This window comes from Electrophorus electricus, chromosome 19, assembly GCF_013358815.1.
Source record: "Electrophorus electricus isolate fEleEle1 chromosome 19, fEleEle1.pri, whole genome shotgun sequence".
In the NCBI taxonomy this organism is placed as follows: domain Eukaryota; kingdom Metazoa; phylum Chordata; class Actinopteri; order Gymnotiformes; family Gymnotidae; genus Electrophorus; species Electrophorus electricus.
The window spans coordinates 3981132-4004227 of NC_049553.1; the positions used below are offsets into that span (position 1 = coordinate 3981132).

The 23096-nt window shown below is 38.7% G+C and overlaps 1 protein-coding gene across 2 annotated transcripts; it reads left to right on the forward strand.

The window, feature by feature from the left end:
* The first annotated feature begins 5127 nt into the window (after nt 1-5127).
* On the forward strand, nt 5128-7324 carry LOC113584709. 2 transcript variants are annotated; one of them, XM_035519919.1, is made up of 6 exons: nt 5128-5190; nt 5431-5808; nt 6240-6284; nt 6482-6589; nt 6817-6851; nt 7008-7324. In XM_035519919.1, the coding sequence occupies exons 1-6, from the start codon at nt 5148-5150 to the stop codon at nt 7146-7148; spliced, it is 750 nt and encodes a 249-aa protein (XP_035375812.1). In that variant the 5' UTR covers nt 5128-5147; the 3' UTR covers nt 7149-7324. The 2 variants fall into 2 exon arrangements, with proteins under 2 accessions (XP_035375812.1, XP_035375813.1); XM_035519920.1 differs by having other exon boundaries at nt 6575-6589.
* The last annotated feature ends 15772 nt before the right edge of the window (nt 7325-23096 follow it).

The following is a 23096-nucleotide window of genomic DNA, read 5'->3' on the forward strand; positions in this document are numbered from 1 at the left end:
TTGTTTGTAACCACGCCCCCATGATAGCACACACGTGCACCTGGTTTAATGCTGTGTGTCTGTGTGTATTTAAACCCCTGTTGGTGTGTGCATCAGCGTTGGTCATTGTTCATGTTGATGTGTAGTCATGCTAATCGTATGTTCGTGTCACCTTGTTATTGTTTGCATTGTTCGAAGCTAGTTATGTATGTATCCATGTTCACTGATTACGTTATGTGTGAGTGCCACCATTGTCTGCGTTATGTGTCAATAAATGTCTGTCTACATCGAATAAGTCTTTGCGTCCTGCACCTCGCCCTGCCGCACTCGAGCCGTCGCAGAATGACCAGCCGCCACAGGATGCCAACTCCTTCAGCAACAAACTAACTTCCCATGGGGATGGATGTAAGAACGTCCCAAGCCGCTGCTGGGATTCCTGGATGTTGGGGAATGTCAAGGTGCCTTTTTGTATGTGTCTACAGGCGCGTCTGTTTGTTGTTGTGTGCACCCATGGTGCTTGTGGGTGCAATGTTATATGTGCAGGATAGATCCCTCCGACGAGGTTGGTGCTGCTGCAAGCCGTGGCCGTGCCATGAGAGCAGTGGACCCGCCACGGACCGTACCGGACTACCCTGAGAGAGGCCTGGACTCTGCCTTTCCCCCTCATATGGAGAGACCTCCCTCGTTGGCGGCTACCAGCCCACCTTGTGTTGGGTGGGCACCAGGCATTGCTGTGCTGTGTCTGTATTTGTGTACACGGTGGCCTGGGGTTCGCTGTCCCAGAGTTGGACATGTCGGGAGCCATGCCCCTTGGGAGGGGGTACTGTCACAGAATGCTCCCCTTGCCACTGGTCACGTGGTATGAACCGCCACGTGCAGTGGGAATCACATTGTATTGTTTGTAACCACGCCCCCATGATAGCACACACCTGCACCTGGATTAATGCTGTATGTCTGTGTGTATTTAAACCCCTGTTGGTGTGTGCATCAGCATTGGTCATTGTTTGTGTTGATGTATATTCATGCTAATCGTATATGTTCGTGTTGCCTTGTTAGTGTTCGCATTGTTCGAAGCTAGTTATGTGTATCCATGTTCACTGGTTACGTTATATGCGAGTGCCACCGTTCTCTACGTTATGTGTCAATAAATGTCTGTCTACGTCGAAGGAATCTGTGCATCCTGCACCTCGCCCTGCAGCACTTGGGCCATCACAGCAATGCTGAAGGCTCAGGAACCCAAGGCACAAATGGGTAATTAGCTGGTAAACTAAGATGCACTAGAAGGGAGTGAAACCTGTCCCAGAATGAACAGTATAGTTTTGGGCCATCTCTGCGCACACCAAGTATTTTGACCACGTACTTTGCTGGACATGATAATACAATCTTAATTTTCCTAATTCTTGGTTCACTCTTTCTACTTAGCCATTAATTTGAGGGTGGTAACCTGAGGTTAAACAGATGTAGACTCTCAGCTTGAATGCTCACCATACCTGACATGTAAATTGCAGTCCATGCTGGATACGATATTTACTGGTATCCCAAAAATAGTAAACACATGCTGGAACAACAGCTCTGCAGTCATGATGGCAGATGGGAGACCAGGTAAAGGTACCTCTAAGGTTCTGCCTTAGAAAAATGGTCTACTACAGTAAGCATACAGGTGTTATCTTCTGATTTAGGCAGGTTAATTGAAAAGTCTATACATATGTGTGACCAAGGTCCCTCGGGTATGGGGAGAAGTATCAGCTTACTAGCCGGTAATGTCCTTGGTGTTTTGGACTGGGCACAATCTGAACAAGCAGAGATGAACTCATGTATGTCTCTGTTCATCGACTCCTACCAGTATTGGTGTGCAATCATGTGTTGTGTCAACCTCTCCAAGATGGCCAGCAGTAAGCAAAGCGTCAATCTATTTCAGAAAGCGTCAATCTATTTCAGAAAGCAGGTAACATGTACAACTTCTCCACAGGACAGGATGACCAGACAGTTGTATTGTGTAGTTCTCTATTCAATTCCTCATCAAAGTCCAATTGTACAGCTCCTGTAATGCACTCAACTGGTAAAATAGGTAATGACTGCTATAAGTAAATTGGATCACCATGGCATGGCAGAGCCAGATGGAAAGGAGAAGGATTAGCCATTGAGGGAGGGAGAGACACAGCGCTAAGAGTTCTCATCTCACTTGACATTGAAGCTGCCAGGTGCTGTGCTAATTCTGTTACTAATGGAACCATGACAGTAAGTTGTTAGGTTTGCCTCACTAGTTCATCAACCATGGTCCCCAACGATTCAAGGCTCTGATAATGCTGGTTCAACTGATGGCCTTGATCAACTAGAGTGTCTGGTAGTGATCCTGAATTTGCTGACTTCATTTGATGGCAGTTTCTGTCAGGTTTGTCGAAATGAGGTTTGTCGAAATGCAGGTATGTAGTTTAATCAGGTAATCTGGAGCAAACTAAGGGTTTGTGGGTAGTGTAGTGCAAAATTGCATTGTGTTCACATACAGTCCATTGTCTAGGAGTTTCTTAAAAAGAAAACAGATGTGTTGTATGTGAGTCTCCAGATCCCGTGAGTATATGAGGATGTCATCGATGTACGCTATCAGGTATTTTCCTATATCGCCTTCGCACCTTTGCAAAGTGTGTTATTGAAAAATGCTTGAAAGACTAATGGTGCTACACTGAGACTGTAAGGCATAATTTTATATTCATAGTGACCCCTGGTGGTAATGAAGGTGGTCTTCCACCCGTCTCCTTTTTTTATACGTATCAGGTTGTATGCACTACGGAGGTCTAATTTGGTGAAGAATTTGGCTTCTCTAAGATGTTCTAGGGTGGCAGAGATAAGGGGAAATGGGTATGCATATTTTTTGGATATCTGGTTGAGGTTGCGATAATCGATGCATGGGCGGAGACCGCCATCCTTCTTCTTTACAAAGAAGAAGCCAGACGTCGGGGGAAGTGAAAGGTTGACTAAAGCCTTGACTTAATGCCTCATCAATGTATGTCTCCATGGCTTTCACTTCCTCTTGAGAGAGGGGATATATACAAGCTTTAGGTAACACGGCTCCCTCCAGGAGATTAATGGAGCAATCATATGAACGGTGAAAGGGTAATAAGGTAGCTCTTCTTTTACTGAACACCATAGCAAAATCCTGGTACTCATGAGGAATAGAAAAGGTGTGGTTGTTGGCAGGGCTCTCTATAGAGGTAGAACATAGGTTAACCATAGGTAACATTAGACACTCCTTCTGACATTGAGACGACCAATGAGTAATCTCCTTTTGTGACCATGATATGCTTGGGTTGTGTTGTTCCAACCATGGAAGGCCTAGAATGATTGGGAAGGACGAGGCTTCTATAACCAGAAACAAGATGAGTTCTGAGTGAAGTGCGCTGGTGGTGAGTCTAATGGGTGTGGTGTGGAGAGTTATGGAACCAACCCCCACTGAAGACCCATCTAGAGCATCTAGGCAAAGGGTTTTTGGTAAGGGCTCCACAGGGATGTCTAAGTCCTTTACTAGATGGGCGTGTATGAAATTGCACTCTGCTTCCAGAGTCAATCAGGGCTGTAAACAAAGAGGATGGAGAGTGAGCCCTAACATTGATAGGTAACGTTAATGAGTTAACTACCATCCTTTTATTGGGTATGATCCCTACCTTGGATAGTGGTTTGGAGTCCATGGGACAAGGAAGCAGACCTGTTGGGTCTAATACAACACTCGCTTATAACATGTCCTGAAGACCCGCAGTACAGGCATGGTCTCTCCTGGAAATGGCGTCTCCTTTCCTCCACTGTAGGTGGAATGCTGCTGGGCGTGGCAACAGATGCTGGAGGTGGGCTGTGCTGGGGAGAAGTAGTCATAGCATGTAACCGGGATGTAAGTTCTCTGAGATACTGTCTGAGTTCCAACATTTGTGCCTGTTGGTCTGCTTGCTGTTTGGCAATCGTGTCTATAGACCGCATGAATCCCTTGAGTACCTGCTGGTGTTGGCCGAGTAGCTGTCCTTGGTTGGTTATAGCCTCTTTCAATGCCTCTGAATCTTCTGTCTGCATAGTGGCGAAGTATTCTGTAACGGGACCAGCAAGGTCAGACGCTAGCAGATGTAGAGTGAAGGTTTTATTGAATTCCAAATCCATGGTGGGTGAACAAGCCAGGGTCAAAACCAGGAAAACGAAGACAGGGGTAATCCAAATCAATAAGCTAAACAGTCTGAGTCAAAAAACCAAAGAGCAATCAGAAACCAGGCAAACTAATACAAAGAGGGGCAGGCAAAAATCAGAAGAGAGAAAAACAAAAAACAAATCTGATACACAGTAGACAAATCAGGAGACGAACACTTGGTATTCACAGTAGGTACTGGTGGCAATACTTCACAATACAGGGAAGTTCTACACAGGTTTAAATACATTTGACTCAGGGAAAGGTGATATCAGTACTCTGGTGATGAGGATCTGATGGAACAGCTATGATTAGTTGAGGTTAGCTGGGTGACGAACAGCATGCTGGGTATTTTAGTGTACTCCTTTAATTTTTCTTCATGTAACAGTTATACAGACTTGCCTATTTGTAATGTATTTTTATTTCAGATCAAATTAAATCACATCAAACTTTGTCACATACATATTCATACAAAAATATATATATATTTAGTAAAATAACTAAATAAAAGTAGTGTCTTTACAATACATGCAATATAAACAATATAAGAATATAGACATTTACAGTAGTGCAATGTTGTGTGATGAAGTTTAATTACAAAATATAACCTAAACATAAAAAATATAGAAATAAAGAAATATAGAGATTGACAGTATTTTAGTTTATAACCATTTTAACATGGGTTATTTAGCCTACCTTTCTGCATCTCTCAGATCTGAGCATGACCTAAATAATTTGACATGCTTTGCACACTTATCACATGAATGTCGATCTCAAGGTGGTCCTAAATCTGATCAATTCTAAGCATTCTGTCTTTGAACAGATGAACAACATCTGTAACACATAATGACTCCATCTAGTGAAAGTATAACTCACTTGTCCAATCAGAAAGCTGCATGTAAAAACAACACACCCCTACCATACCCCTTCTCTTATCTTATGATTGTTTGAATTTCAGATGAATTTTCATTACTGGGGAACAACGGTCTTCTTTACACCTTGGAATATGGCTCGCTTTCTATGTATAACTTTTCTAGTCATTACTCTCTGTGAGTATACACCTTTACTAATTTTTATTTTCCTTTAAAGAAAAGCTTGGGTAAAATAAAATGTTTAAGCAGAATATAGAAATAGAAAATTTTAAACAGTTTAAGGATGTAAATTAATTTATAGTTTAGATGCTGAGTACATGAAGATACAAAATTGGTCATTTATAGTGTGTTCTTAGTTTCTCTTCATCATGTTTATTAAGAGAAGATCCTTTCAAGTTTGCATTTTATCATTTTAAGGTGGCAATCAAACTGGATCTTCTGCTGGGGTTATCTCACAGCTGGAGTCAACAGTGAGGGTAAATCCTGGACTCCCAACCACTCTTTGGTGCTATATCAAATCAGATGTGCACTTTTCAATTTTATGGATGAAAATTCCCCTTAACAAAGCCCCAGTGTGTATAGCCACTGCTCAGGCGCTCGCAGACGGTGTGGAAATGTATGAACAATTTAAAGACCACTCCAGAATCAGTGCCACTTGGGATAAAAATACCTTTAATTTGTCATTCTCATCAGTGGAAATAATAGACAGTGCAACATACCTTTGCGGTGCATATATTTATAAAAAATTCTTTTTTGGAAAGGGGAGTAAACTGATCATTCAAGAATACGCTGAAGGTAATTTTGATCAAGTTTGGAAGAGCTTGAAATATAAAATAATTGAAACTCATTTTGTAGAAAGTTATTAATAACTGGAAAGATTAAAAATGTATAAAATACTATATATATATATTAGAAACATTTAGCTTATGCCAAGGTTTTTTTTTTACCATGATTATTTCCTAATTAACATGTCTATTTCTTACTTCATTTTGTTGATGTGGGTTTACAAATACAGAAAACATAAAAATAAACATAATTTTGGTAGATTTATGTATTTTCTTTAGTTCTCATTGATCAGTCTTATTTAAATATTACTTACTTTCTTAATATTTTCAAATCAAATGCAGTTATCTAGTTTCCTAATATCTTCACTAAGTTGTACTTTTTAATTTAATTAGTTTTAAAGGTAAATCTACTTGTGTATGTACTACAAATATCTTTTACAGCAACAACCATATCAAACACAACAGCAGACACTGAAGAGAAAAAACGTATGTTTGATCTGATTATTATTATTATTATTATTATTATTATTACCGTTATACATTCTATATGGGGCAGAATATATCGTGAAGTATCATTACTGTATATTTCATTTAAATGTAGCACTTTTACTTTTATATGATATTAAAAACTTTTTACACTGTGTTCCTAAACTTAACTTTATCTATATCTCTTGCACTGGTAGGAAAGTCACAAATATTTGAATCTTTAGTGCCAGCATTAGCAGCCACTAATGTTGCATCAATATTTGTCATCATTTTACTCTGTCACCTCTTAGCTAAGAACAAATCAGGTAAGAATATTTGGAAATTAAATTATATACATGCAGTTACAGCATATTCAGTTTTTTTATGTGCAATGGTATGCATGAGCTACAACTTTCTATATTAATAATCTTGCTAAAAATTATATTTTATGAAATATATTTTAAATGTATTCTAAGTATGAACATATTAATGACAATTTTATACAATATGTATTTTTGTGTATGTTTTGTATATTTGTACATTCTTCCTACAGGTGTAACAGGAGTAGCCAGTAGTGCAAGTGACAATGTAAGTAGTAATTAACTGTTAATGAAATAAGGAACTCTACAATACACCATTTATAATCTCAGTGCTATAAGAACTTTACAGATGCACCATAGAGTTAATAAGGTTTCTAATAAATTATTAAATAGGTAAGTTTAACATGTGGCCTTTTCTAAACAGAACACAGATGAAGTAAACTATGCTGCTCTCACATTTGGGCACAAAGAGAGAAGAACTGTACAGAAGAGGGCCAATGTGGAACCTTCAGTTATATACGGAGCTGTGCAAGCACAAGGGGAAATACAATTGTGTGCAAGATGACAGTTCCCTATTTCTACACTGAATAGTCACTTTTACTGTATGCAGCCAGTGTTGCACCTTCTTATATAAAAGTTATAGTGCCTATAATGTTTTGAAAAGACCACTTACTCCTGTACATTGTTATAGCACTAATGCCCAAGGAAATACAAGCTATTTATTGCATTTATCAATTAAAATGATTGTATTCTCTGATTATTCATATCATAAGTGCCTTCTGAGACTATTAATATGTAAAGAGGTACATGGGGTCTTTGCTACCTTCTCTTCCTTTATGCTTAGATGCTTAGATGTAGTAGTTTTTGTAATTGCATTTCCATCCTGCAGTGGTTTCCAAGGATATTGAAGTGTTTAACAAGAAAACATTACATAGTATTTGCACCTTTTATGTTTTATTATCTGAGACTGTTATTTCTGAGATTAATTTAGTCTTCTGTAGAGCTGAATTTACATTTACAGCATTTACATTGTGTGTGAAATGAGCATTGAGCATTATGGAATTGAGTGTATATTGATCATCACACACACACACACACACACACACACACACACACACACACACACACACACACACACACACACACACACACACACACACACACATACACACACAAACATACACACACACCCATGCAGCCCAGGAACATGTTGAAGGACACAAGAGCTCAGACAAAATGTCAAGCACTGGCCTCCTTAGTAAGAGGCACTATGTACCGACTGACAAGCACTTGGGCCGTCACAGCAATGCTGAAGGCTCAGAAACCCAAGGCACAAATGGGTAATTATCTGATAACCTAAGATGCACTGGAAGGGAGTGAAGTTGTTGTTGACAATGGAGAGGTGGGCACTTTTTCATTGATGGTAGTTGTGTATCCACCATTGCTTTTGCGACTAAAAGCAAGCACATGCATGAGCAATGATTGACACTCCATCATAAATTTATCTTGGCTTTGATTGGTTGTTTTGATTCAGGCTTGGTGAATTCTTGGCATTAGAAGGACTAGGTGGAGCCAGAAGAGCCTAATTTTTTCACAGATGACCTGTCTCCTGTCCTATTATCCAGAAATAGTTAGAGTTTTAGTAAATATGATAAAAAGTTATTTTTATACAGGTTTCTTAGTGCTGCTTTAAATAATGTTTGGAATGGTTGTGGTAGTTGAGAAATTGGTCTTAGTCACATTCTTTTTCCTCATAATTTTCACTGCTAAATCTCCTATGTTTATTTCATGTAACAGTAATATGGCATACACTGAAGCTTTTTTTATTTCTAATACTAACATTTCTTTAAAATTGTCATATCGCCTGATTCCTCATCTCACTACAACACCCAGCAGGCAGTTCATCACCCAACCCAGCACTCCACCACTCCTGAACTTCACATCAGATCATCACCTGAATATTGACTTCACCTGTGTACTTGGTTATTTAAGCCTGTCTCACACATTAGGATTTTGCGAAGTATTGCCACTAGTTCCGACTGTGCATACCGAGCGTTATTTCCTTGATTGCTTTCCCGTGTTTTCGATTGTGCTGTTTTTCTCCGGACTACTGAGTTTTGCCTACCCCCTTTTGTATTGTTTGCCTGATTAGTTTTTGCTCGCTGATTATTGGACTCGGACTGTTTACCTACATGATTTGGAATACCCCTATATTGGCTTTCCTGGTTTCGAACCTGGCTTGTTCACCCATCTCGACATATCTACATCTGCGGGCGTCTGGCCTTCCTTGTCACATTACAAAAATATACTCATATTCGGAGATGGACATATGGAAATTTGGAAAAAAATAACAAAAAAATGGATTTATAATGTACATTTCAGATCATAGGAAAAGGTGTATGATTTTATCTTTATTAAACATGTGGACCCTATTACAAATTGTCTTCTCAGTTCCTGTCAGCAGCTCTAGCTCTGAACAATCATTCAGCATGTTACATTTATTTCATATTTGGTTTGAAGTCTAGTGTGGGACAAGAAATTATGGCCGTTGAAACAGATACACTTGACACATTGGATCACATCAGAGTAATTGACTGCTTTGCAAAGATAAAAGACATGTCTGACATTCTCTGCTGAAAGACAATAATGGTAAGTGCATATAACATCACCCAACATAACTTCTCTTGACCATGTACATTTTAATGACTGTAGTTTCTGATTCTCCTTGTTCCTTAAATTCTAGACAATGTCATATTAAATTAGAAACTGCAGAAGGTAACTAATTACACAATTCTTTCATTTGCAGTGTATCACTTATGTCAGAAGAGGAAATGTTGACACAGTTTTGGCAAATTGCACATAAACTAAATCAAATTTGTTCATTTAATTCTGTGTCCCAGTACAACTGGGAAAACCTAGAAAAGCCTAATTCCACCCACTTGCTGAATAGCAATCATATTAATATCCACCTCCCATGACAAAACTGCACTTTCTCACAAGAAAATGTTTTCTTCCGGAATACAGCACCTCTTTCTCTGACGTGCAAGAAAGTACAGAAGAAGGGAGAGTGAGAGAAAAGAAAATAGAAAAGTATATGTAAATGTGTCAGGCATGCGTGTATAAGTGAAGAAAATATTCTTGAGCACATTGGCAGTCGTGTAAGAAACGGGATAATTTACAACCTGATGGTCATTATAAAATTAAATTAAATAATTGAATGAATGAAACCTTGTATCACTCTGGTCAGGTTTGAAAGACCTTTAGCTACATTATGCCTTACATAAATGAATGGCCCAGTACAGCATTTTCCTCTACACAAAGTGTTATATTAGCAGGTAATATGTCCTGACACTTTCTGGACACTTACTAGAGCCAATGCTGATAAGTTGGTAGGTATTTTTAAATATCAGTCACTGTTTGCATTTGCACTATTATTGACATTATTATTTGACATTATTATTCAATAATGTAGCAAGCACTGAGGATATAACAATGCGCAGACTACAGTTTGCAAATTTTATGTAGTTTAGCTTAGCTAGGTCATATGATACAATATACTAACATTTTTTAAAAACTGCCAATACTTCTGAGAGTAGTACAGGGTCGTCCTACAGACCCTTGACGGACTATCGGGCGGGACTGATACAATGGCGACAAGTTTCCAGGGTCGGACTCCGCAGGGTCCTACTATCCAGATTGGGACTACCGGGAAGACTACGAGGAGTATGAGCGGTGTGAGGAGTAACTAACTAACACTAGCTAATAACTAACATAAAAGTGAATAATATGTAAGAAATGCACAGATGACACTGCTTTAAATCCGTTCCTAGAATATGAACTGTGGTGTCCTCGACTTTAACTGGCCTTGTTTTTTCAAGCAGGTAAAATGTTTTGGGGTTTTTTTGTTTTGTTTTTTTGTTTGGTTTTTTTTAGCTAAAATTAATTATTTGTAGACAAATTTAAGTGTATATCATTTTCAAGTATTCAGTTTGTATGTGTAAAGTTATGTACAGAAGAAGAACAGGGAACATTCTGTAGGTGCTGTTCAGGAGACTAAACGCTACAGAAAGGTAGACTACATTACAGAGCTGTACAGCTCCATGTAGAGATCAGACTTCCAATAGGTGAATTATGTATACCAGGTTTTGAATACCATGTGTTACGAACCCCAGGAACCACACTCAAACCACACTCATCCCTGCACTGCCGCGCCTACCTCTTCCCACACATGTCTCCGTTCGGATTCGCTGGAATACTAGCACACCTCATCACTGCTCCCATACTTAAGCTCACCTCCCTCACTCTCATGTTAAGAAGTATTGCCAACTCTATGTTCCGTAGCAAGCATTCAAGATCCTTGTTTTGTCTTTTCGACTTCTGCCTGTTTTTCAGACCTTGTTTCCTGCCTGACCCTGGGACACCCTCTGGACTCTGCCCCGTGTTATCGACCTTGGAATAACCTGGGAATAACCTGAGTACGAATACCTGCCTGACCCTACTGATCTGTTTGATTTTAAAAATAAAACCTCTTTCGATTGGATCCTCTTCCCTGTGTATGTGTGTGTGTGTGTGTGTGTGCGCACACACACACACAATCATTACAGCCTGTTACTTTAATATATGAACACATGGGAAGTGCTGCAGCAGTGTTGTGATTAGAGCGGTGTAGTCCTGCTAAACAATACATTCACTGCAGTACCATAAATATCTCTTCAGGACCACAGAGTGTTTATCAGACAAAAAAAAAAGAAAAGTGTAAGACTTGTGCAAGTCAAGTCTCCAGTGTGTGTGTGTTTCTGTGTGAGTGTAAATGCAAAACCTACAGATTATCTTATCTGTAAGAATGTGCCTGAATGTGTTGTAGGTTGATTAATGTGGGCAACAGCTGCTATGTTAGTGCAAGTCAGGACAGAGTCCTTCTGCACGCAGCTCGCCAACCAGCTGTGCAGATGGATTATGATGCCACCTACTGACCTGGTCAGGTACTGAACGAGGGAAAGAGAAAGCAGCAGGGGGAGTATTTGTCGCAAGGCAAAGTTCTACTGCAGTGCACTATGAAAAACCACCTTCCATAAAATCAGAGATTTAGATCAGGTGGATGCTTTCCATAGGTGTTTTGTTGCCTTGTGGAATATGAGAGAGAGCTCTGATCACCAATCACCAGCTGAATCCATCTTTCACTGTCAGAAAGCTGCACAGTGCAATTCATATCAACCCTGAGCCGGTGTTAAAGATGCCACAACCACAGTGAGAAACGAAACACACACACACACTGTTTTACTGACCATATTTCTTGCATGATCTTTCTTTTTTTTTCTGGCTTGTATCTTGTAGCTGCACTAAGGGTTCAGAGGGACACACCACCTCCGAGGAGAAAGAGGATACCATGCCACCCCTGTTATTTAGACACCCCCTCAAATGGTATGTTGCAGCTCGTCTGCATAAGTCCTTAATATCAGATGTGAGAAAGAATAAATCAAGACCAAGGACTGGAGTTGACAATACGGCAACCTCTGATTTTAACGACTCATTTAGATAATTGTACTTAACTTAATAACTTTGTGGGTTTTTTTAAACAAACAGTGACTCTTTTCAAATCTCTTCAGTTACAGAACCAGAGCCTTGAAGAGAGTAAATTGTCAGAGTCTGTAGAATGTATAGATTCCTATTCTAATGTTTACAGTCAGTATAAAACACCCCCAGAGCAATGAGTGCTAAACTTTTTTTTTTTGCCATCCATGTCTATATAAAGAAAACTAAATCTGTGGAGAGACAGATTGACAGAAATTAACTGGAGAGACAGAAACAGAGATACATAATTGAAGGGGAAAAGGATAGAACGAAGGCTGAAGTGAGAATAATAGTAGAGTGCAAGAATGAGAAAAACAGCAATATTTTAAGAGAACTGCGGCTCTGCATTAAACCAAGCCTCATATTATTGTCCCAGTCTGGAATTGTGGGAATATGTAATGTGTTGTTTTAGGGTGAATCAGCATCCAAATACGATCGGATTAGTGTCCTCAGTCATGTTGGATGCAGCACCATGTAACATGGAGTGATCACGAGGCACACGCATATGCTGAGAAGAGCAAGATTTATTAAGAGAAAATCCATAATCAGAGTCGTAGTCACGGTCCGGGGTCGTATAGCCAACATCTTAAACTACACGAAACACAACACAATGACAAAATGGGAAGCAGGCTATAACAATGACACAAGGAACATTAAGAACAAACACTGACCACTAGAGATCACAAAACAGGCAGAGAAAACATGAGGCTTGGAATGTGAACAGCGGCTAGGATTAACAATGACCAGTACATTAACAATGACCTTGCATTCTACCATTAATGCATCTAGGTGGGCTTGGTGGAGCTGGGTGTCTGTCTGCATCAGGGTGGGCGGTGTTCTGGCTTCAGGGCAAGAGAGTCATGGCCATCGACATGCCCCCCCCCCCCCTTCTCCATGTAGCACAGGTCTGCTAGCACCATGTCCTCCACGATGCACACAGTGCAAGTGATGCATTTCCTGACAGACTCACTGCTTTAAAGGGCATCCCCCTATAACTTTCTACTTAAACACTCATGAAATAATTTTAGCAGTATACATTTGGGGACAGCACAGAAAGGGGTACAGTTCATGAATTGTTTCCAGACCTTATAGAAGAAATTCCCTAATGATCATATTTTTTATTCAAGGTGTGAAAATATTGTTTTCTGATACACGCCTACAAACATGCAGTAAGACTAACCACACTTGATAATTAATTATGCAAACATTTAATTAATGAATTACAAGTTAATTTTCCTTTTCCTCAAAAGAAAAGAAGGCCACCAGGGACAGTGTCACTGTCTCATCCAAACTGATTGCTGGGAATGTTTCCATTGCAAGTCCAGGAAGGTGGTCAGTGTCATCAAGACTTTTAGAAAGCCTGGAGAAGCCAGAGGTCAAACTGAGGCCCAAGCTCAAAGACATAGAGCTTTTCCTCAGCAGGTGAGAGACCGAGCACATTTCAAATCTAATGTCCACTAGAAAGTCATAAAGGTACACTTCAGTGTCTGTACATGCAAACACACAAATGCAAAGGCACATTCCAACTAGATATGTATTAACCTCATATATCCATGAATTCCCTCTTTTTGTTTCTCTCTTTTTGTTGAGGCTGAAGTATCCTGTGTATAGGATACATGTGATGTCAGTGAAGAAGACTCACACCCATCTTAAAAGAAGAAGTGTTAAATCACGGGCATGACAAAACAGTGTGTGTTTGTGTGTGTGTTTTGTGTATTATAAAACTTCAAAACCACCTGTAGTGTCAGTATTGTTTTTAAAACCTCATTTGAGTTCTAATTTCCACAATATCACACAATAACTCTTCAATGTCTGCATGCAAACACACAAATACAAAGGCAAATTTAACCAAACCCCATATTAATACAATTAATATGTATGAAGAAGTGCAAAAGTGCAAGTGAATAATCTGTAGTCACTCCCAGTTGAACCTAGAGCACAATGCATTCCACACAAGCTACAGACCAAGATATGCCATCAAAATAAAGGAGATTGCCAAAATTCTACTCCTCCTAATAAAATCCCTGCTCTTATACCATATAAAGCATTTATATTCCTCCTGACTGCAAAGTCTGCTGAAATTTCAACCAAGATTAATCTTAAAAATGCCTGTGGCAAAGGGACACAACCCTGCTTGGGTCTTAAAGCCCTGTCCTATAGGGGTGAACATGTACTCTGACCACTGTTCCACACTGCAATTTTTAAACTCTGGTTATTTTCAGACGGTCCTCCAGCTCCCTCTTTGGCACGCTAAGTTACCCACTCTTCTCTTTTGTGAAGGGATCCTTGTAGAAGGATGCTCTTGCCAGCTCTTTCTTTTCGCACCAAGCTCCGAGGTTTTCTGCTCTCCGTAGTTATTCTAGGTATTCTTTTAGGTCTGCCTGCAGGAGGTTTTTGCCATCTTTCTCTTCCAGTGATGATTTCTTCTGTCATTTCCTCAATTTCCTTTCTCTTTGATGAAGCGCTCAATTTCTTGCTGCTTTCTGGTCTAAGGAGGGGTTGTTTTTTTCCTCCTTTCCTGGCTCTTTTGTTACGAAACTTTCTGCTCCGTGGAAAACCCCAGATGCTTCTCCACTGTTCCTTAGAGATTACACAAGATCTTGCTCAAGTTGGCACAGACTGATGTCCATTTTTCTTTGCTGCTGGATTTTGGCCACTTGACTTGAGGTCTGTGTCCTTGGCGGTCCTTCTTCAAGGGAACTTGCATCTGGATAGGTTCCAGGTTCTCAATTATTGTGCTTGAGCTACTCTGCTCAGCCGCTGGGATATTGATGCTCGGTGGACTGTGGTTATATCCTGCCACTGATCTTCACTTGAATGACTTGACCTTTCTCTCAAAATGGTTTATGTGAGGTCCCAACCTTTCTTCCATCAAGCACTTTTTCTGCCTTTGATGTATTTTGGCCATTGGGTGTCCTGTAAAACCCATCTATTACAGTTTTTCACAACTGTTTATACAACAAAACTGTAACTACACTTCTGCTTTACACTTTGCTTAGTTCTCCTACATTGGCATGACAATAAAAGAGAAAATCTTGTGTTCATCTGAAAAACATAACATGCTTCAGGTATTTATAAATAGGTCCACTGGGGTTGTGTCATCATACTGATGGTGATGTGCTCTTATAACCATATAAGGTCTGTAGGTTTTTTTCCGCTAAATTACCCTCTGTTGTGTCCTAAGGTAAACAAAAATGTTCCAAATCTGATACTACCACAGTCATATGTGCAGTTTTACTGGCTGATTTTAATAATGGGATTGTTAAAGAGTCAAAAAAAGACATTTTCAACATATACATTAATGTTTCTGAACACTGATGGTGTGCTAGCAAACTGCTGTTATTGTGGCATGTTTTTCCAAGTTTTTTTATTAGGTTTTTAAAACTTCGGTTTTATTAAATCAGTTTCTGTTAAGCTTGTAGTTTTCATTTAAGTTCCTCTTTGTATGTAATATAGACTGATGTAGTTAGCTAGATTTCTTCATCTGATGCTCACTGACACACCATAGACCCATCCCTTCTGCTCATAGTTTAGTCTGACAAACCCTACAAGTTGACCTGCACTCAACCTACAATGTTCAACATGACCAGGCAGAAACGGTGCAGTCCAACTGCCCTAGCGCTTCCCTACAAAGGAACACAAAATAATTCAGTCAAGTTGGAAGTTGAGACAAAGGTTTACCTATCAGTCTTTTCATGCTCTAGTGAGTTGAACTTGCTGGCCAATTATCAGAAAGCTGTAAATAAATAGGAATTTGTCAGAGTTCACTCACAATGTATTTTATCTTTTTTTTCTGAAAACTGTCAATGATGTTGAAGTAACCTCTTCCAAATGAACCTTTTATCTAGTTAACATTTAGCTGTTTTTACCTAGTTAGTTGTTGATACTTATCTTGAGGTAAATATTTTCTTTAGCCAACTTTTTCACCAAAATAAATCAGATATTAATTTTATTTACAAAATATGAACTCCACATACTTAGATAAAGTTCAGACTAGCTATATTAGCAAAAAAAAAAAAAAGAACTGTATAATTGCCCAGCTATTAAGATTTTAAAAACCCAGGATGTGTCTTCTGCAAGACGACACTGCAGGGCATTCCAAACAAAGGGATTTAACTAGCTGCAGTTTCCTCATCCCACATCAATTGATTAGTAAATAGGGGGTACAAGGGCAGTGCTTAGGGACACCGTGAATGGAATGCAGCGAAAATGTTTTCTCTCTCTTCTCTGGTCATCCCTGGAAAGGCTGACAAACCAAAGAGGGCTATATCCCTAATATCCCGCCTCCAGCAGCTTTTGCTTGATATTCCTGTAATATTCCTCTTTCAGATACTAAACCATATTACATTTCAAGTTTCAAGTTTCAAGTTTGGTTTATTTGTCACATACATAGTCATACACAGTACAACACGCAGTGAAATGGTGGAGAATAATTTCTGGATTATTTCAGAGAATAATCCAGTGATATTTGGGAGAAGAAAGTACATAGGATCAAACATAATGATGTTTAAATGCTTTTATTTATCATACAGTGCAATGGAGGAAATTTTCAATAATGTCTTTTTTTCCACAGAGAAAACCCCTTAGCCTCCGACACCCTGCAAGACATCTTCTGGCTGACTGGAGCCTGCAATAGTGTGTGTGGGACTGCTATAACCATTGTCCAGTAGGGGTCTCTATAGGATGATGTAGAAGCTGTTTTAAAATGAAATAATATATCACAATCTTTTTAAATGATGACAATATTTCAAGAAATACATGCTTCTGCCAAGCATCCAGGTAAGGTGTGACATCATTGTTAACTGTAGATATATCAAGCATTCTAAACTTAACAATTCGATGCATGTAACAGGAGATGTAGCAAAAACTGTCCTGAGTGAAGCTAAATCAATTACAGGTTTATGTCCCTCTGTATGTCACTAGGTATACATACAGATATAACTGCAATATATATTCAGCTTGTGAAGTACCACTGCAAAATATGTTAAACAGAATTTTGTTTCATTTAAAAGTGATGCCACTTTTGTACAAAGAATGCAAAAATGAAAGTGTTTAAGACACTATGCTGTTTCTGTGCCTGTGTGCATGTGTGTGTGTGTTGTGTATTGTGAGGACCATGACTTGATTTTTTTTAGCTTTGATCAATCCAGTTAAGACTCCAAACAATATTGTCCGCATACGTCTTTTGAATGTATTTATTCACCTGCAATGCATGAAAACAAACAGAACGATTTGTAGTTTTCATTTCTCAAAGCAAGAGTGAGTGCAGGTATGAGCACCAGGCATGCTTTCTGTGTTTGTTTAGTACCAGATATATCTTCTACATATGATATCGTGTGAAAATCAGCTATATATAGAAGATGAAAACTCTATCTTGCACATTAAATCAAAACCGATTTCTGCCACAGTACTTCTGGAAATCCTGCCATTTCTAAAAGCTTTTACCAAGGGTTAGATTGATTTATTACTCACCTCATCAAAGAAACTATTCTTGGTGGCTTTAGTCATGCACTGTTGTTTGATAGCAGAAGAACATAGTATTGCAAGAGTTAAGCTCCTATTATTGGCCACTACACAGAACCAAGACAGACAAGAATTAAAACTTGTATCCTTTAGAAGTTGCTTTAGCAAGGATTTTCCGATCTGATGCCGCCAGTTTAATTTCAGTGCTTTTGGTAAATAATCGGTCTCATTTATGTATAAGCAAAGCTACAGCATCTAGCACTGTATGGTGTATCCCTTAGTTGATTTTGAGCTATAGCACACTTGTGGGCATAAACTGTTGCATGGTGCCTATAACAGTGACCCAAGGATGGCACTCAGGAAAATGTATAACCCATGACTGCAACCTGGGTTACATACAGCACAGAGGGATTTCTGAGAGACTTTTAATGCCTTTGCTTTTACATCCACATTCAATAAAATAAGGTTAGAGTTTCCCTACTCAGAGTGAATAGTAATACATTGAAAAAAGTAACAAATCCTGTTATAATCAAATGGTTAATTGTTAGAAACCAAGATCCACTGCAGTCAAGTGTAGTCATGGACACCAAACCTTTGGAAATTTGAAAATGATCAAATTCTTGAAGCCTTACTTAGTACATGTATCATCACACCACATTTTCAAAAAAAAAAAAAAAAATTTAAAAAAAAAAAAAAAAAAAGACAGGATTTGAGAGCCTAAAGTGTGAGAATGCTTTCACTTTCATACCTGTTGTTTCATTTATGGAAACGGGTCGACTCTCCAGGTGACCTACAAGTATACTGACACTGAAGTAATACTTAGAGCCTGAGTTTAATCCAGAAATGACAGTAGTGTTTTCTCCCGTTACATTGATGGTTCTATTCTCCATCCAAAAAGGTGAAGAGTAGACCACCCTGAACATGAGATTTGTGACCCCTGCTGACTGCGCCGAGACAAACCACTGTAGCTGTAATGCAGTGGTGTTTTTATAGATGACCCTGACGTCATCAAGTGGTACAGGACCTAGAAACATAAGAGGAGCAAGAAAAATGTAGACGTATCATTTATTTTTCATTCACCAAAAGAAAATCATTCAGCAAAAAAACTAATTAAGTACATTGTGATTACACTCTGTAACAGAATAAAATGTGAAAACATTCCAGTGGAGCAATTACTTTTTTTTAAAGCTATGTTAAAAAGGCATACTCACGTGTAAAAACTGATACATTCACCGGAAGGCTTACCAATTTATCATCATAATTTCCCAAGTAAGTGACGACACTAACAACGTACCATTCTGCTGCTTTCAGAGAATTAAAAGTGCAATTTGACTGATTTGTCTTGACAGTAGCAAATGGGATGATTTTGTTGCTAGAGTTAAAAATGTTCACCATGAACGAGTTATAATTCCCATCTGGATTTTGCCAGTTAGCAGTAATACTGTTATTTGTGCTGTTTAGGTAAAGGGCAGACACCTGCAATGGCACTACATGTGGAGACAGAAGAAAGGGATAATGATTTAAAACAATTTCACTCACCTGCTCGGTCACACTCAAAGAAATTCCGTCATGAATGCCAGCTTCTTAGGTTACTGACCAATTTACATATTTGAAAAATTTCTAATTGACATTATGCTAGGCAGTGAACATCAAATGTTCTGAATAAATTATATAACTATTATTTTATAATAACATTTTTGGATATGTTTAAAATTCATATACAAAGAATGTAATGAACAAGTTCTTTGAAAAAATGTAAATGTTGGGAGAAAAACATGGACAAAGAGGAACAGATAAGAATCATCTAACTCACTGGTGTAGGCACTGATGTTAACCGCTTCTCCTTCCACTGAGTCATTTGCACGTGCAGACACACTCAAGGTGTATATACTCCCTGGTGTGAGGTTCGTCAGTGTAAACGTGCGATTGTCCCAAGACATATCATGCTCTCCCAGAATAACGTGATAACGGTACCCTGAGATGTTTTTATCAGGTGAGTCCCAGGAAGCAATTATCTTCTTACTCTCATTATTTGCAGAGGTGAGATTCGCTACTGGAGAAGGCTCTAGAAAATGAGTTTATAAAAGGTAAGCAATATGTTAAAGTTGCATTTTTAGTTTTACAACAGCAAAAACTGCATTCATTTTAGATGTCTTATATTACATCTTGAACAATAATGTGGTGTTGTCCATGTCTGGGTGAAGTGGGGTACTTTGTCCACAAGCATTTTGGGTGCACAGAATAGGAAACTGACTAAAAAATGCATCATTTTGCATGTGTGCAATGTTTCTTTTGATTTGTACAATACCATAGAATTGCATGCCAATATGGGGTAAACAGAAATGCAGGAATGTAAAATGGAGGCAATTATGCATTTAGGATAACCATGAAAAACTTGTATTTTACATATCTTAAATAATGTAGCATTATATTTACATATCTTAAATAATGCAGCATTATAACAGCACTACTTATTTACTTATAAACAGCACTACTTATTTACTTATAAATGGAGATGTTGACCACAGCACAAACAGAGAAGTTGTATAATACTCCTGCATCTAGATTCATTACTGTGTATTTTTCACTATTATTTGTAGTAGTTGCTTTTCCAGACACAGTTACTGAGTACAAATTGTAACCTCCATATGGGGCACTCCATTTAAGGGTAACATTTTCCGTTTCCACTTTCACTATGGTCAGATTGCTGATCTTTTTAGGTACTATGAGAAAGATAATGAAAGTTAGCTCTGTGGTGCTATTCGTTCATGAGGTCTTTTACCCTGGGACACTGGTATTTAAAAACATCTTACTCGATTCTGTAATGCTTTTTTAAAGATTAGTTGTACATGATGCTAAATGATCTCATATTTGGCATAACCAGTTTAATAAGAGTTCTCAAAAGTTCAAGAAACTCTAAAAATGCCATTTTTGCTTGCTTACCCATTGTAATGACTGCACCCAAATGAGTTGGTTTCACAAAAAGTACAATGATCTGAGCTCATATGGTTCAGTGCATTGCTTGCAGATTTGGTAGTGAAACACTTACAATCACTAGAATGTACTACCATAAGATCTACTTAAGATTAAATACATTGGCAAAAGCATCCATTTTGACTCACAAGTGTAGAAGGAAACATTCTGAGGGTTGAGATCTCTGCCACATTTCACAGGGAACACTTGGACGTGGTATAGCGTTCCAGGCTTCAGGTCAATGAACTCCGTCTCAGTTTCATTCAGAATGGCAAATTCATTCATTTCTGGGGTTGAGTTCTGTGTGCTAAGATGGACTCGGTAGTGTGTAATATTCCCTGTCACCTCATTCCATCTCACAGATGCTCCACATTCAGTCGTATTGGAGACCAACACAGTTCCATAAAATACCTCTGCAGAAGTAGGCAAGACATCAAATAAGTGGAGGAAGCAAACATGAGATGTTGCATTTACATCTATGATCTTTACATTTGGGCAATCATCCACAGTCAGTAATATTATTATTTGTACTATAATAGTCTCTTTCACTGCACACACATTAACACTTCGGATAGCATTAAAGAGGAAAAAATGAAACACGGAACTAAAAACTTGACTGGTTTTAACACTGATACATATTTAAGAGCAGTGTAAATTTTCTCAAGAAGGCCTTTGGAAGCGGAAGCGTACGATGGAGTTATTTGTCTTCAGCTTCAGCCAGTTTCTTCCTCGAAAAGAGTCAGGCTTTTTACATATCTGTCAATCATGTAACTGTAACCTAATGCATTCTATTAAAATGATTACAAGAGTGAGCTCTTTCAATGAGAGGTTTTGTATAAAGGTCAGAATATATGGCTAAATATTCAACTGAAAATATACAACGCTTGCCAACTGAAAAACTAAAACGAGAATATTAGTTACAGCACTGTTATTTTTCACTATGTCTTTAATCCACTATGCTGATCATTCTCTCCATGCTGATCATTTCTGACATTTCCTGTTTTTTGGGGGTTTTTTTCTGAAAGCAGGAGAGGCTGTTATTTAGGCAGTGGTCTCACTAGCCAGCTGTGCCGTGCCACTGAAAATGTGGAGGTGCCTTCCACAGCCAGAATAAACAAGAAAAGACAAGGCTACATTTTTTAATAGGGGAAGAAGGTGACTTTGCATTAAAATTTGCATGTAAAAGCAGAAAGCAGGGCACACACACATTTACACCTTCCATGTAAATGTTCAGATAAACAAATTACCTCCAATGCACTATATATATATATATATATATATATATATATATATATATATATATATATATATATTATATATATATATATATATATATACACACACACCACACACACACACACACACACACGTGTGTGTGTGTGTGTGTGTGTGGTGTGTGTGTATAAGTGTAAGTTTGTGTGTGTGTGTGTGTGTGTGTTACCAAACAAAAAGAAGCTAAACAAATATCTTTCCTAAACTACGAACAAAGAATTACGGCTCTTACCATCATAGCAGATGTAGGGCAGGAGGTCGGAGCAGTGCTTCTCCCACCACATGCCAAAGCTGAGCAGGGCCACACAAGAATCCTCGATATATGCATCAGGGTCTGTGTCACTTGCTTCAGTCGTGACGGATGTGCTAGTGACTGTGCTCGACTCTGTGAGGCTGGTAGTCATGCCCATAGTTGTGTTGGGAGGTTTTGTGGGGACACTTGTGGAGTTCTTATATGTTGTAGGACTTGTAGAATCTGAGGGCATACTAACAAATACCTGTGTCAACACTGTACTTGGACTTGCAACCGAGTATTCAGGGGAAATGGTAGAGCTGGAAGTTACTTCATCAGCTGTTTCAAGACTTTTGGAGACCCTGCTAACAAAGAAACTGCTGTAGCTATCTGTTGTGTTGACAGTTGCGTTGTTAAACTCTGGAAGGTGACTTGAATTATCAAAGCTAGTGCTATCTTTGAAAGAACTGCTGTAGCTATCTGCTGTGTTGACAGTTGCGTTGTTAAACTCTGGAAGGTGACTTGAATTGTCAAAGCTAGTGCTATCTGTGAAGGAACTGCTGTAGCTATCTGCTGTGTTGACAGCTGCGTTGTTAAACTCTGGAAGGTGACTTGAATTGTCAAAGCTAGTGCTATCTGTGAAGGAACTGCTGTAGCTATCAGTTGTGTTGACAGCTGTGTTGTATAACTCTGTATCATTGACATTTGTAGGAGCACTAGTGTAACGTGAAGTTGAATTAGGGCTAGATAGGACAGTACAGTCATTGCAGACAGTGCTTGTATTATGATTGTCACATGAATTTAGACAGGAAAGGAGTTTTGCCAAGGCTGGACATTGCATCATTTCATTAAATGCTCTGCAAGTATTTGGAGTAGACGTTGAAGTAAAAGTGGGGATAGAATCTATAGTAGAATATAGGGTAGATTCTGTAGTATAGTCTGTAATATTTTCTGTAGTAGAATCTGTAGTAGAATCTGTAATATTATCTGTAGTAGAATCTA

Coding starts and splice junctions, on each gene's coding strand:
- LOC113584709 (XM_035519919.1), top strand. CDS start 5,148: ATGGCTCGCTTTCTATGTATAACTTTTCTAGTCATTACTCTCT. Junction 6,285..6,481: donor AGACACTGAAGAGAAAAAAC/GTATGTTTGATC, acceptor TTGCACTGGTAG/GAAAGTCACAAATATTTGAA. Junction 6,852..7,007: donor CCAGTAGTGCAAGTGACAAT/GTAAGTAGTAAT, acceptor TTTTCTAAACAG/AACACAGATGAAGTAAACTA.